Here is a 12,327-nt window from a genome sequence, read left to right on the forward strand (position 1 = left end):
CTAGAAAGCCCAAGATCCAAGGGTGGGGGGTGTTGGTTTGTTTTCAATCCATCTGCGGGTCGCTGATTAGATTCAGCACGCTGGCCAGCTCCCTTGTCCGCCGGGTTTATTGGCCTAAGTGAAAGGCGCTGGGGGAAGGAAGGCACCATCTGCTCCTTTGAATTAATAGATAACCGAGAGGCAGGGATGAAGACAGTAAGACAGAGTCAACATATCGGATGTTGATGCCACTGAGTTCTTGGGGTGTCTTTGTCTGATCTCTGGGTCCCCACTGCTCCACCCAGATCCTCCAGCAGCCAGAAAAGAGAAGGGCTGACCAACCAGAAACCCTTCTATTTCTCTGGTTTGCTTACCTCAGCATAAAGTGTTCCCAGTTCTTGGAATTGAAAAATATTCATCATAGCTTTTGCAGGGTAAGGCAGGGCGGGGCTTCTACTTAAATAGTTGGTGTATGGACCATGTAGCTCAATCAATTCAAAATTTGATTCACCTTTATTTTAATGAGTGGGAATCAAAGTTTACACAGCTGGGACAAACAGGCTGCCAAGCCCCACTGCCCACAAGCCCCAGATGTGAAGAAGCTTGGGGAAAGGAGATAAACTCTTCCTTTCTTGTAGGGGATCTCACCGACTTCCTCTCCGGTAGACCTCTGGATTTAGTGTCTGCAAACAGACCGCCCACTCTTCGCTAACAAGAAGTCATTACTGGTTTGTCTATTTCTTCCTCCCCCACCAAGAACTTTTTGTCCGAGGGAGGGTGAGAGAGGTCGAGGCAATGAGAACTGGGGATCAAGAAGGAAATTATCCACAAAGGGGAGGGGGTGAGGAGTGTGGAAAGTGTTAGGGTCGGTACTGAAGATCTGAGAGTTTGCAGCCGCTCCCCGCTCTCTCCGCTCCAGCCTTCTGCAGCCACCCTTTACGCAGCGGACACGGGAGAGTTAAGCCAATAAACACGTAAGCGCCGCTCCCTCCCCAATCGGCAAGATGCCTCTTAGGCTCTTGGCTGCACCGACAGCTTGCAACACTCGGCATCTTTTCTGGAGGCGCCTCCTTCAGCGGCTGCAGATGGTATCCGGCTGCGAGCTCGGGGCTCGCAATTGATTCTGCCCCTTGCCCACCTCGGGTCCACGGACGCACCTCTTCTTTCCCCTCCTCCCCTCGCGCTCCTGGGTCTGAGCGCAGCTCCGGATCTCCGGGCAGAGGAAGCAGTCGCGGCGGCGGAGGCTGAGCAGCAGCACCCGCTCCCTGATTTGGGGAGAAGCACCCATCCCGGGGAGCCGACCCCCAGCTGCCTCCAGCGCCCCCCATCTTTTGCACCCCTAGCCCAGGGCTCCAAGGACCACCCCCCTCCCAGGCGCCACCATGCTGGACCCTTCGTCCAGCGAAGAGGAATCGGATGAGATCGTGGAGGAGGAGAGCGGCAAGGAGGTTCTCGGCTCGGCCGCGTCCGGCGCGCGCCTGTCTCCCAGCCGCACCAGCGAGGGCTCTGGCGGCGTTAGCGGCGCCGGGCTCGGGGGTGGCGGCGGTGCCGGCGCCGGAGCCGGGGTGGGCGCCGGCGGCGGTGGGGGCAGCGGCGCGAGCAGCGGCGTTGGGGCCGGGGGGCTGCAGCCCAGCAGCCGCGCCGGTGGCGGCCGGCCCTCCAGCCCCAGCCCGTCCGTGGTAAGCGAGAAGGAGAAGGAGGAGTTGGAGCGGCTGCAGAAGGAGGAGGAGGAGAGGAAGAAGAGGCTGCAGCTCTATGTGTTCGTGATGCGCTGCATCGCCTATCCCTTCAACGCCAAGCAGCCCACCGACATGGCTCGCCGGCAGCAGAAGGTAGGTGCGCCGGGGAGGCCCCGGGAGCTGCGCCGGGACGTCGCCAGGCGGGCGGGGCGAACAATGGGAGCTGGCGGCGCAGCTGGCAAGGAGGAGCAGGAGGAGGAGACCGCGCCCTGGGGAAGGGGCTGCCAGCCCCCCCCCCCCTCTTCGCGGCCGGGCCCGGCCCAGCTCCGAGCGCGCCTGGAGCTGCGGGGGACCGGCGAGGGGCCTGGACCTCAGCGTCGTGTGTCCCCACCCGGGAGCGCTGGGGAGCTAGGCGGGCAGGTTCCGCTCTATAGCCCGGGAGGCTCGGGGAGTGACTTGCAGCCCGCGGCGCCCAGAGAGGCCTTGCTCGTTTTGCCCGGCTCCCGGCACTCTCCAGCGGCGGGCGGCTGCGCTCAGCTCTGGGCCCGCCTTCCTGGGCGTGCGCTCGGCGGGCGGGGGCACCCGGCAGGTGGGGGCACCGGTGTAGAGGGAGAAGAGCGCCTCCGAGCAGCGCTTGGCTCGCCCAGCCGAGAGAGCCGCAGCGTCTGGCGGCAGAAAGCAAGTCCGAGTCGCGAAGCTTCCAGTCATACTGGGAAGGGCACCCTCCTCCCCGCGTCGGGGTCAGCTGATCCCGACTAGGGTCGTCTAAGGGTCTTCGGACATCACTTCCCCCCTCTGGCTGAAGTTCCCTCCAATCCCCCTACCCCTTCCTCAGTGACCCCAGAATGGGGGCACGCCCTCTGGTCCTTCTACCGGGGTCAGCTCCTCCACCTTCCTCCCTTTGACCCTCTTCTCCTCTTCCCAAGGTGACTTCGCCGCCACCTTCTGGCTCTCCGAGGCCCTCCAAGCCCAGCCGCTTTTGGCTTGATAAAGTGCAGCTGCAAAAAGCTTCGCAATTACAAGCATTAAAAGCTTTTTGTGTCTGAGGCTGGGGCAAGGCTGAGGCGGCCCCGGACTGCTTTTGATGTGCAAAAAGTGCCTATTTCTATAAGCTGTTTTCCAGCCAGAGGAAGGAGGAGGAAGGTTACTGAGGATAAGGGGCAGTGGTGGGACCAGAGGAGAAGAGGTCAGCCCCCGGTTGGAGTGAGTTAGTGAAGAAAGTCAGCGCTCCGTTGTTTCTTCTAAGTGCATTTGTCAGTTCCATTTTGAAAGAAGAGCCGGTGAAGCCCCCGGAAGGACGGTTTCTTAACAGTGTGAATTTCTTAGTTGCTGTCACTCAAGTCTGAATTCCATGTTGCTGTCCTAGCGAGTGAGGGTTTCCTGTGTTTATCCACTCTTAAGTTAGCACAGATTTCTCTGTTTGTTTTGCTTATATATGTACACACACCACCCAGCGCTGATGATTTATTTCAGCTGTCACAAGCTTGGTTATCAGTTTTATTAAAAATACGACTCATTTCCTGGTTGGAGAAGAGCAGGTGGGTTACACACTTCACGCTCTACCTGTCATCTGTGGCCCCTTGCTTTTTCAGCCTCTATTGTGGATGGTAGTAGACAAAGGTATCCACAGAACAATAAAAGTTTTTGGATTTTCTATTAAGGTTGGATGTCTGGTTCAGGTACAGGGCCTGACATTTCAAGTTTCAGCTTGGAATTATTATGCTAATAGTGTCTTTATAGCAGGGGGAAATGGCCTCTTCAAAATCTATCCACTTAATAAGAGCGCCAACCAAAGATGTTTGGCCATGAAAACTGTTGTGATTTAAAGAGAAAATATAAAAACAAACTTTGCTTTATCCATCGAATGGTTCCAGAGCTCTGTCCTTTAAATAGAAGCTAAAACTCAGTGCTAGAATGGGGGAAGAAATCCGTTCTCACAGTGGCCCATTTCTTTTAAAAACAGAAACTTCATCCTCCTGAAAAGATCATCAGGAGGCTAAGTTTTTCTGGTCTGGTTGCATGTTTTACCTGAATCAATTCAAAGCTATGGTTTTGAGGGGCAACTGGGTTCTGTTTTTACACATGACCTTAACATCAAAGACTACAGGGCAAATTGCTAACACTGGCATTTGGTCAAACTATTTTTAGTTATTGCAGTAAACTAGAGCTAAAGGCATAGTCCAGCAAAGCTGCCTCAGGGCTGTTGGCTATACTGAGAAGCTGAGTATCTATCTCCTTATTACAAAAGAAAACAAGCTTTTCCATTTCTGTATCTTTAAGTTTTTAGTGTCTTTCTGGAAGAGGGTGTCTTACTATTTTCTCCCAAGTAGAAAGCTTGGAACTTGTGTTTTTTTAGTGGGTAGTCATTGAAAGTAACAGAGGTGTTTGCACAAGCATTGTGGTAAAATTTAAGGCCAACAAGTAAAATTGATAAAGAAAAATTAGGCTTGGAGAAATACAAACTGTTTGTAAACTATACATGAATCTATAATACAATAGAATGGATGAATTAGAAACAGCTAGAGGAAAAATAATGTGGAAGGAGGGAATAGAGTGACTGGAGGCAGCCAGAGAAGACTGCCTATGAAAAAGTTGAGTTAGGGAAGAGAAGAGATCATCTTGTCAAATCCTCACGCTGTTCCCCTTAAAATTACACAACCTTGTGTGTCTATTATAACCCAACAGAGCCAGAGAAGAAAAGATCATATTGTATAGAGTATAAGACACTTTACGAAACCAAATAGTCTATATCATAACATTGGTTTCAATTTTTCAAGAACCTACCATGTGCAAGGCACTCCACTTAGATCATTTTTTCAAATCCGTCTTTATTTTTTTAGAAGACTTTTAGATTTACTGACAAATTGAGAAAATAGTACAGAGAGTTCCCATATAGTCCAGCTCCAGGTTCCCCCATTAATATCTTACAATAGTATGATACATCTGCTACAGTTAAAGAACCAATATTGATATGTATTTAACAAAAATAGGTAGTTTATTGAAATTTCCTTAGTTTTTACTTACATTTGTGTTTTTTTGTTTTGTTTTGTTATTTTAAATTCTCCTAACTCTAACAATGTAGGAGTTACTATTTGCATTCTTAAAAGAGAAAAGAGACTCAGAGGTTTAACTTGTCTAAAGCAGTATGTATATAGGAGAATGAGTGGAAACCGAGACATGGATTATTCTGATTTCAAATCCTGTCTTTTTAATATGCAACACTGGCCAGAAATATTCTAGAGCAAAAAAGAGAGTCCTAGCATCCTGATAACATGTACTTCTTCTTCTTTTTTTTTTTTTTTAATCCAGGATTTCTTCTATTTGAGTTGAGAGAGATTTGTTCCTCTCCTTTGGGTACCTATCAAATAATCAATGTGGGCAAAATGGACATTTAGGTATTAACCTCATAAAAAGTATGAAGGGAAGAGCTGGGCTATTAGTTGGTAAATCAGAACACCAGACTTGTCAGGCTTGCTGTGTAGTTTGAGCTGAAGATTTAAAAAAGAAAGAAAGAAAAAGAAAGAAAGAAAGAAAAAGAAAGAAAAGAAAAGGCATTTTAACCAAGAAGAACAATTGGAAAGGAGCAGAGGGAGAAGGTACCATTCCTGGATCATTTTGTTAATTATTTTGATTTCATTTTTCCTGGGGAAAAGCGTGCTGGCTCATTATAATAATCTCCCCAACTAAAAGAAGGGACTTTAAACAGACTATGTGAAAACACATTTTATCATTTATAGGTCTACGTTTCTCCTACTATAATGAATCTGGATAGAACATGCTAGTAGTGATAATTAATGACCAAAACAAAAGTCTAGCCTTCTGACTGTCACAGGGTATGTTTTTAGCTGCCCTTAAATGACAATCTGAAAAACTATTCTGTGCATTTTATTTGTCCTCTTTTGTCATAACGGTGAGTTGAATACCTAGAAGCTGGCATGGGAAAGCTGTGCCATATGTTTCTAAATTGTGTAGTAACGGTGATGAGTGGCTACCTCAAGTGAACTAGCTACTTAGAGATGTTACTGAGGCAATAGAAAAGCAGGCGCTGTAAACAATTCTGTGTAATATTTAGATTGACACGACCAATCTTTTAATTGGTTAGGAATTATAATGTCTGGATTATGAATGAATATGGGTGCATGTATATGTTTGTGTACCTGTATGTCAATATGTGTCTGTATGTAATGAGGGAAAGGGGCAATCCTAAAATCATGTTGTTGTTTTTTTTTAACATTTTATTTATTTAATTGACAGAGATCACAAGTAGGCAGAGAGGCAGACAGAGAGAGAGGGGGAAGCAGGCTCCCTGCAGAGCAGAGAGCCGGATGTGGGGCTTGATCCCAGGACCCTGAGATCATGACCTGAGCAGAAGGTAGAGGCTTTAACCCACTGAGCCACCCAGGGGCTCCCTCATGTTTATTTTATATGAACTCCTATTTCATTCAAGGGGACTTTATGAATATACCAAATGTGTTGTGAGTTCAAGCTACTCATTTCTATGTGATTCACCCCATAGCTTGCCATGAAATTTTGGCTAATATTGAGTCACTGTTAGCTGTAGAAATTCTGTCTTTATTCATTTACTTATTTGACTTTGTGAGTTGGCCATCAAAAGCCCCTACCTTTCCTAAAATTTAAGACATAGGTCCTAGCTAACTATCTATATGTATATGTATGTATTTTAAATCCATAATAGGGGTTCATCCATTCAGGTATGTTTTGAGGCATTTGGATTAGCTCTTATTCGAAATTCTTAAGAGTCATCTTATCAATGCAACATATGATATGGATTTTAAAAAATAAATGCTCTAACCTTTTGAGGGAATGAAATGGCTCTTAAACCAGGATTCCTTCAAAAAGAATTGTTCCTCTCTTCATCAGAAAAAGAATTGAAATCTTTATATATGCTTTTTGGCATTTCCCTTCTAATCGCCTTAGTACAATGGGCAGGAACTGTTCTGCACTAGTACCAGCAGAGAAATTCTGAAGATGCAGAATACAAAAAAAAGTATGAGAGGGCTCTTACCTCCTTACATTCTTGGAATAGCCTCATACTCCCCTAAAACTGAACCGGAGGCAAAAGAAATTAAATCCTTCATTCCTGAAGAATTGTACTGGGTATAGTGGTAAAAGTCAAATGATTCATAGATCTTTCCCCTACAAAATGAATTTCGTATACATCATTGGCTATTACTTTAAAATATAATCAGTGTTTGTGATTTGGGCCAGGTATCTATACAACTTAAGCTGGAATGATTAAGAGAGTTTTCTTAACTTAGAACTAAGTTTTAAATAGATGAGTAGTTACTCCTTGCACCGAGCACTCTATCTCCCAGGCTTGGTGGCAGAACCAGAAGATTCCTATGAGGTTCCTGATTTGGGGAGCTTATGTTTTAGTCTGGAGGATAACATATACACATGTCAAGTAAGTTGAAAATAAGAAAGTGTTTAATTGTGAGATGCTAATTACCAATACCAAAATGTGGGGAAAGAGAGAGCAAATGTGTGCATAGGTACACACAGAATTAGATATGCAGGTAGAGAAAGTCTCCAAGGAGGAAGTAGATTAGGATTAGGTCTTTAAGAATTTGTATGATTTGTGTCAGCCTAAAGGAAGACCGATCTCCCAGTCTGGAGAAGAGCCGGAGGTAGCAGTAATGTGGAAAGGAGCCATTGTTTGTGGGACACATTAGTCCAGTTCTTTTAGTTCCCAGTTAGAAAAACCCAACTCAAGTGGCTAAACCAAAAGGAAAACAAAAGGGAAAGGAAAGACATCCAGTGTTTGTAATAGAAAAGCATCCAGTGCTAGGTGACTACAGGCTTGGCTGGATCGAGGGGTTCAAATGACTTTCTTGACAGAATGAACAGAGAGGAAAAGAAAAGGTACATATATCAAAAGAAACTGTGTTTGAACTCAGTCTCAGCCACTAATAAACCACTGCTTATAGGCAAGTCCGCTTCTGTCTCTGGGTAATTTCTTCATCTTTCATATGAAGAGGGGAGATGGGGAAGCTTCAGATAATCCCCAATGTGCCCTCTCTGTCTAGCAGTTGGTAGTTCTTGCTGGGCAATGTAGCTGCTCATTATTAAGACTACACTTTTCCTTCCATCTTCCTTTTGTGATATTTTTACATTATAGGATAAGGCAGTGTCTTCGAAGAATCTGAGACAAAAATCAAGTTAAAGTTCACATTGTCCAGCTAAATTTTTGGATGAGGAGGTGAGATCTTAAAAGTTTACAAGACTATAAACTACATGAGAGCTTGTAAATTGTGACCTGTGGGCTGAAAGTGACCTACAAGGATATTTTGTTTTGTCTACAATGCATTTTTCAGTTTTTTGAATTAGTTACCAACATTGAAAACCATGAACTACACCCCAAATTTTGGCTTCTCTTATAACTGGAAGGTGTGTTAGTGAAAGGTGAAGCTGAGCCTGAGGTGTTTTTGTGTGTGTGTGGTTTTTTGTTTGTTTGTTTGTTTTTTTTAGGAATTTTCAAAAAGCAATAGAAATAAATCTACCAACCCATCAGTTAATTATAATGAAATGTTGATCACTTTTAACTAAAATTATTTTTGTTCTAAGATGGATACCCTATAGAGCTGGATAGTAGGACACCAGCTCTCTGGTTCTTGCCAACACCATCTATTCTTACCATTGTTGCACAGATATTGATAATCTGACCCTGGGCACTGTAGCACCTCCAAGAAAATGATCTGGAAATTTGGAACTCTATGTTCCCTATCTCTGGCAACCGTTTTCTTGTTAGGATCAGATTTATGGTTTCTGCAGAATTGGAGAACTGATGATCAGAATTACATTGCTATTTTTTGTCAGTCCAATCATGTGATAGAATTCTCTGATAGTAGCACGTAAAGAAGGAAGGATGAAGTTTGCAAATGGTTTGCAGTCTGGTCATCAGACTTGACACATGACAGAAAGTGAAGAACTGTAGTTAAGAACATAGACTCAGAAAGTTGAATGCCCGGGTTTGTTCCCTGGCTGTGCCCCAGACTGCCTCTGTGATTTGAGGCAACTTATTTAACCTCTGTGTTACTCAGTTTACTCATCAATAAAATGGGGATAGTAGTGGTACCTTCATCTTTGGGTTCTTATGAAAATTAAGTGAGATAATATACTAAAGCTTTTTAGAACAATGCCTGTGAACAATGTGGTAAGTGCTGTTTTAGAACAATGTGGTAAGTGCTGTTTAAGTGTTGTTGTTATTGTTGATATGTGTAACATTATGTTATTTTAATTGATGTAGCAGAAACATATCTTTGACTGCTTCCCAAATTAGCTTGTTTGTACCAACAATGGACATCTTGAAGTATTATAGAGAAGTATCTTCTTTTAAAGAAGATTATAAATTTCTTGAAATGGCTGAATCCCATTTGAACTTCAATCACTGTAGGGCATGTTTAAGTGGCCAACTACTAAGTCAGAAAGAGCTGAATCTCTATGTTGGGTATATGTTCTTTAGTAAGTTTTATTTGAGTTAGCCCCTTTCGGAAGAAGAAGAAAGAAAAAAAGAACGGGCAGTTAACAGCATGTTAGTGAAAGTTAGGCAGCTTAAAATACTATCAGCCTTGGGGTGTCTGGGTGGCTCAGTGGGTTAAAGTCTCTGCCTTCAGCTCAGGTCATGATCTCAGGGTCCTGGGATTGAGCCCCGCATCAGGCTCTCTGCTTGGTGGGGAGACTGCTTCCCCCACCTCTGTCTGCCTACTTGTGATCTCTGTCTGTCAAATAAATAAATAAAATCTTAAAAAATATATATTATCAGCCTCAATGTTACCAAAGTCATAGAATCTATCAGTTGTACATGGTTAGACATAAATATGCGTTTCTCCTTTTTCTCCTTTTATTCATGTGGTGTTTCTCACGATCACTTACGTGTATAGGAAGTTATGAGATACTTTGGGGTTAACTTTTTAAAAAATCCCCAAATGTTGCAGGAGCACATGCTAGTGCTTTGAAAAAGACAATGTGATTTTGGCAAACATGCAGAGTGATACGGGGAATCTACTATGCCACTTAAGAAAGCAATGGAAAAACATTGAAAATTCTTGCAAATAATTGTGCCTTCTGTTGCCCATGCAGAAAAACAGCCTTTTGGTGTGGATGGTAGGCATAGAGTTGTTGAAGCAAATGAGTTAAAATATATCTTGAACATCGACTTTGGTGATTTTTCTGACAAGAACAGCAACTGTTGTCTATAAAGCAGCGTGTCATAACATACTGTGTTCAAAACATTTCTTGAGGGCTCTTCCATATTCAATTTTTGTTTGTTATACATCATCAAACAACATTGTTTTGAGCCACTTCTACATACAAGAAACTCACTAAATCCTGGAGGCAAAATATGCAAAGACATTTTAGGCAGACTTCCTGATCTCTAAGAACCTACCAGTCTGGTTGAGAAGTTGAGATGCACCAATATGGAGAGTAACTTATAGTGTAAGGCAGGATGTGGTGAATGTCTCAGTCTTAAATATTGGTATGTTTTAGATCTCCCCCTTGGCCCTTATTATGATTTGATTGTGTCCCCCACCCCCAGCCTCCCAAAATTCATGTTAAAGTCCTAATCTTCAGTACCTCAGAATGTGACCTTACGTGGAAATAAGGTCTTTGAGGATGTCACTAGTTAGAATGAGGTCCTTCAAGGTCCTGATCCATTATGACTGATGTCCTTATTGAAAGCGGAAATTTCAATAGAGGGACACAAACAAAAAGAGAAAACGCTATGTGGAGAGGAAGGCAGAGATTAAAGTAATGCGTCTGCAAGCAAGGAACAGCAAGATGGCCAGAAAATCACCAGAAGCTAGAGGAGAGGCGTGGAATATATTCATTCCTCCTTATAGCCTCAGAAGGAGCCAACCCTGCAGACACTTTGATTTTGAATTTCTAGCCTCCAGAGCTGTGAGACAGTAAATTTCTGTTTAAGCCACCTTGTTTGTGCTGATTTTTATGGCAGCCCTAGCAAACGGCCCTCTTCTCTATGTCCTCTCTCTGGGCCACTTCACCATTAATGATGGCTTTAGATACTAACATCCCTGTACTTCCCATTCTTAGACCTTTGGCTCTAGCATGGTTCTCTCACCAGCCTTCCAAAGCTATATATCAAGGCTGCTGAAGGTGTGGTCTCAGACTGGTACAAGCCAGTGAATGCTTCATCAAGAGTCTACACTAAAATAAGGAACTTGTACGAGAATCTGAATTAACTCCTTGCTTTCTTCAAGAAAGTCTTGCTACCAAAAAAAATTAAAAAAATAAAAAATAAAAAATAATTGTTTGCTGAATTGAACAGCTTAGTAATGAAGTTGATGTAATTTCTGGTACTAGCATTCTATCCTGGTTAAGGACCAATAATCAACAGTTCATGGCACAGGTCTACAGACTAAACATGGACTTTCATAATATTTCCCATAGGATGTCTTCAGACCACCCAACAATAGAGTTTCTCACCTAGTCTCTTTCCCCTTTATTTTCTAATTCAGTGACTATCTTAGTGGTGCTACTATAAACAAGCTGTTCAAGAAGGGGTGCACAACTCAACTTCAGATCTTCACTGTTGCTCATTGTACCCACTGAAGGCTGCACATGTCCTGTGGATAACCCTCTTCAGCAAGTTTTCACCTCTTTCTCCTTTTCTTCATCTTCATTACTGATGCCCCACTTTGGGTCCTCGTGATTGCTGGTGTGGACTTTTGCAATAACCTTCTAACTGTTCTCTCTGCCTCCTTTTTTGCCCACAGTCTATTCAGATACCAGGGTGATCGTTCTGCAGCACAGACTCAATCAGGACCTTTCTCGGCTCAGAAGTCTTCAGTAGCTTTCTGTTTCTTGCACAGGATACACTCTAAGCTCACTAGCATGGACTAAATGGATCCTCTCTCGCTAGCCAGGCTCTGTTCCTATAGTTCTGCTTTCACTGTTGGCTTTAACCTATTAAACCACTTAGCATTCCTGAGCTGTGGCATGCTCTCTTGTGCCTCAGTGTCTTTACACATGCTGTTCCTCCTGCTTGAAAAGCCCTTTCCCTACCTTGCCTGCTATCACTCTCCTAAGTGGATGAGGGTAACCCATCATATAACCCATCATTATAAAGAACAGGAATAAGTAATGACTATTTGTGGGGTGTTTATTGTCTGTTGTCACTGCTGTATTGATTTATAAGTCTTATCTCCTTTCATCTTTAGTAACTTACAATAACTAAGTAATGGTAACTCTGTAAGATAAGTATTAATCATCTTGATCCTCCAGTAAGAAGACCAAGAGGCAAAACAGTTAAGATACTATCTTGGTTCACACCTTTAGTAAGTGGCCGAGAGGAGTTGGGGCCCAGGAGCTCTGACTGTAGACTGCCCTCTTGGCCATATGTTGTGCTAACTGAAGTGGAGCATTGAGCATATTTTACTTCAGTGTGTATCTGTTGTTCTCTCCTGACACTAAGAGATGATTTCGTTTAGTATCCTCTGCTGTCTACAAGTGTCTGCTATACACTTGTAGGTACTCAATAGATTGTTGATGCAGAACTCATGATTATTAAATTCATGATTATTTAGAGAAGAGTAATAAATACTCCTTACCATTTATAGCATGTTCACTGAGATGATCTCATTTCTTCTTTAAAACCTTTTTGAGCAGTGGGGCATATATTCTAAGTCTA

General features: G+C 43.6%; 1 protein-coding gene across 20 annotated transcripts in view; it reads left to right on the forward strand.

The window, feature by feature from the left end:
• The first annotated feature begins 608 nt into the window (after positions 1 to 608).
• CADPS (calcium dependent secretion activator) overlaps positions 609 to 12,327 on the forward strand; it is a 469,696-nt gene continuing 457,977 nt past the window's right edge. For 5 of the 20 annotated variants that reach the window (XM_082727399.1, XM_082727412.1, XM_082727413.1 and 2 more), the window contains exon 1: positions 611 to 1,811. In XM_082727399.1, coding sequence (XP_082583525.1) covers positions 1,362 to 1,811 — 450 coding nt within the window. In that variant the 5' untranslated portion in view covers positions 611 to 1,361. Of the gene's footprint in view, positions 1,812 to 12,327 lie in introns of all 20 variants that reach the window. The other 15 variants (XM_082727414.1, XM_082727400.1, XM_082727410.1 and 12 more) reach the window with 5 other exon arrangements.

This window comes from Mustela nivalis (genome assembly GCF_964662115.1).
Source record: "Mustela nivalis genome assembly, chromosome: 1".
Lineage (NCBI taxonomy): Eukaryota > Metazoa > Chordata > Mammalia > Carnivora > Mustelidae > Mustela > Mustela nivalis.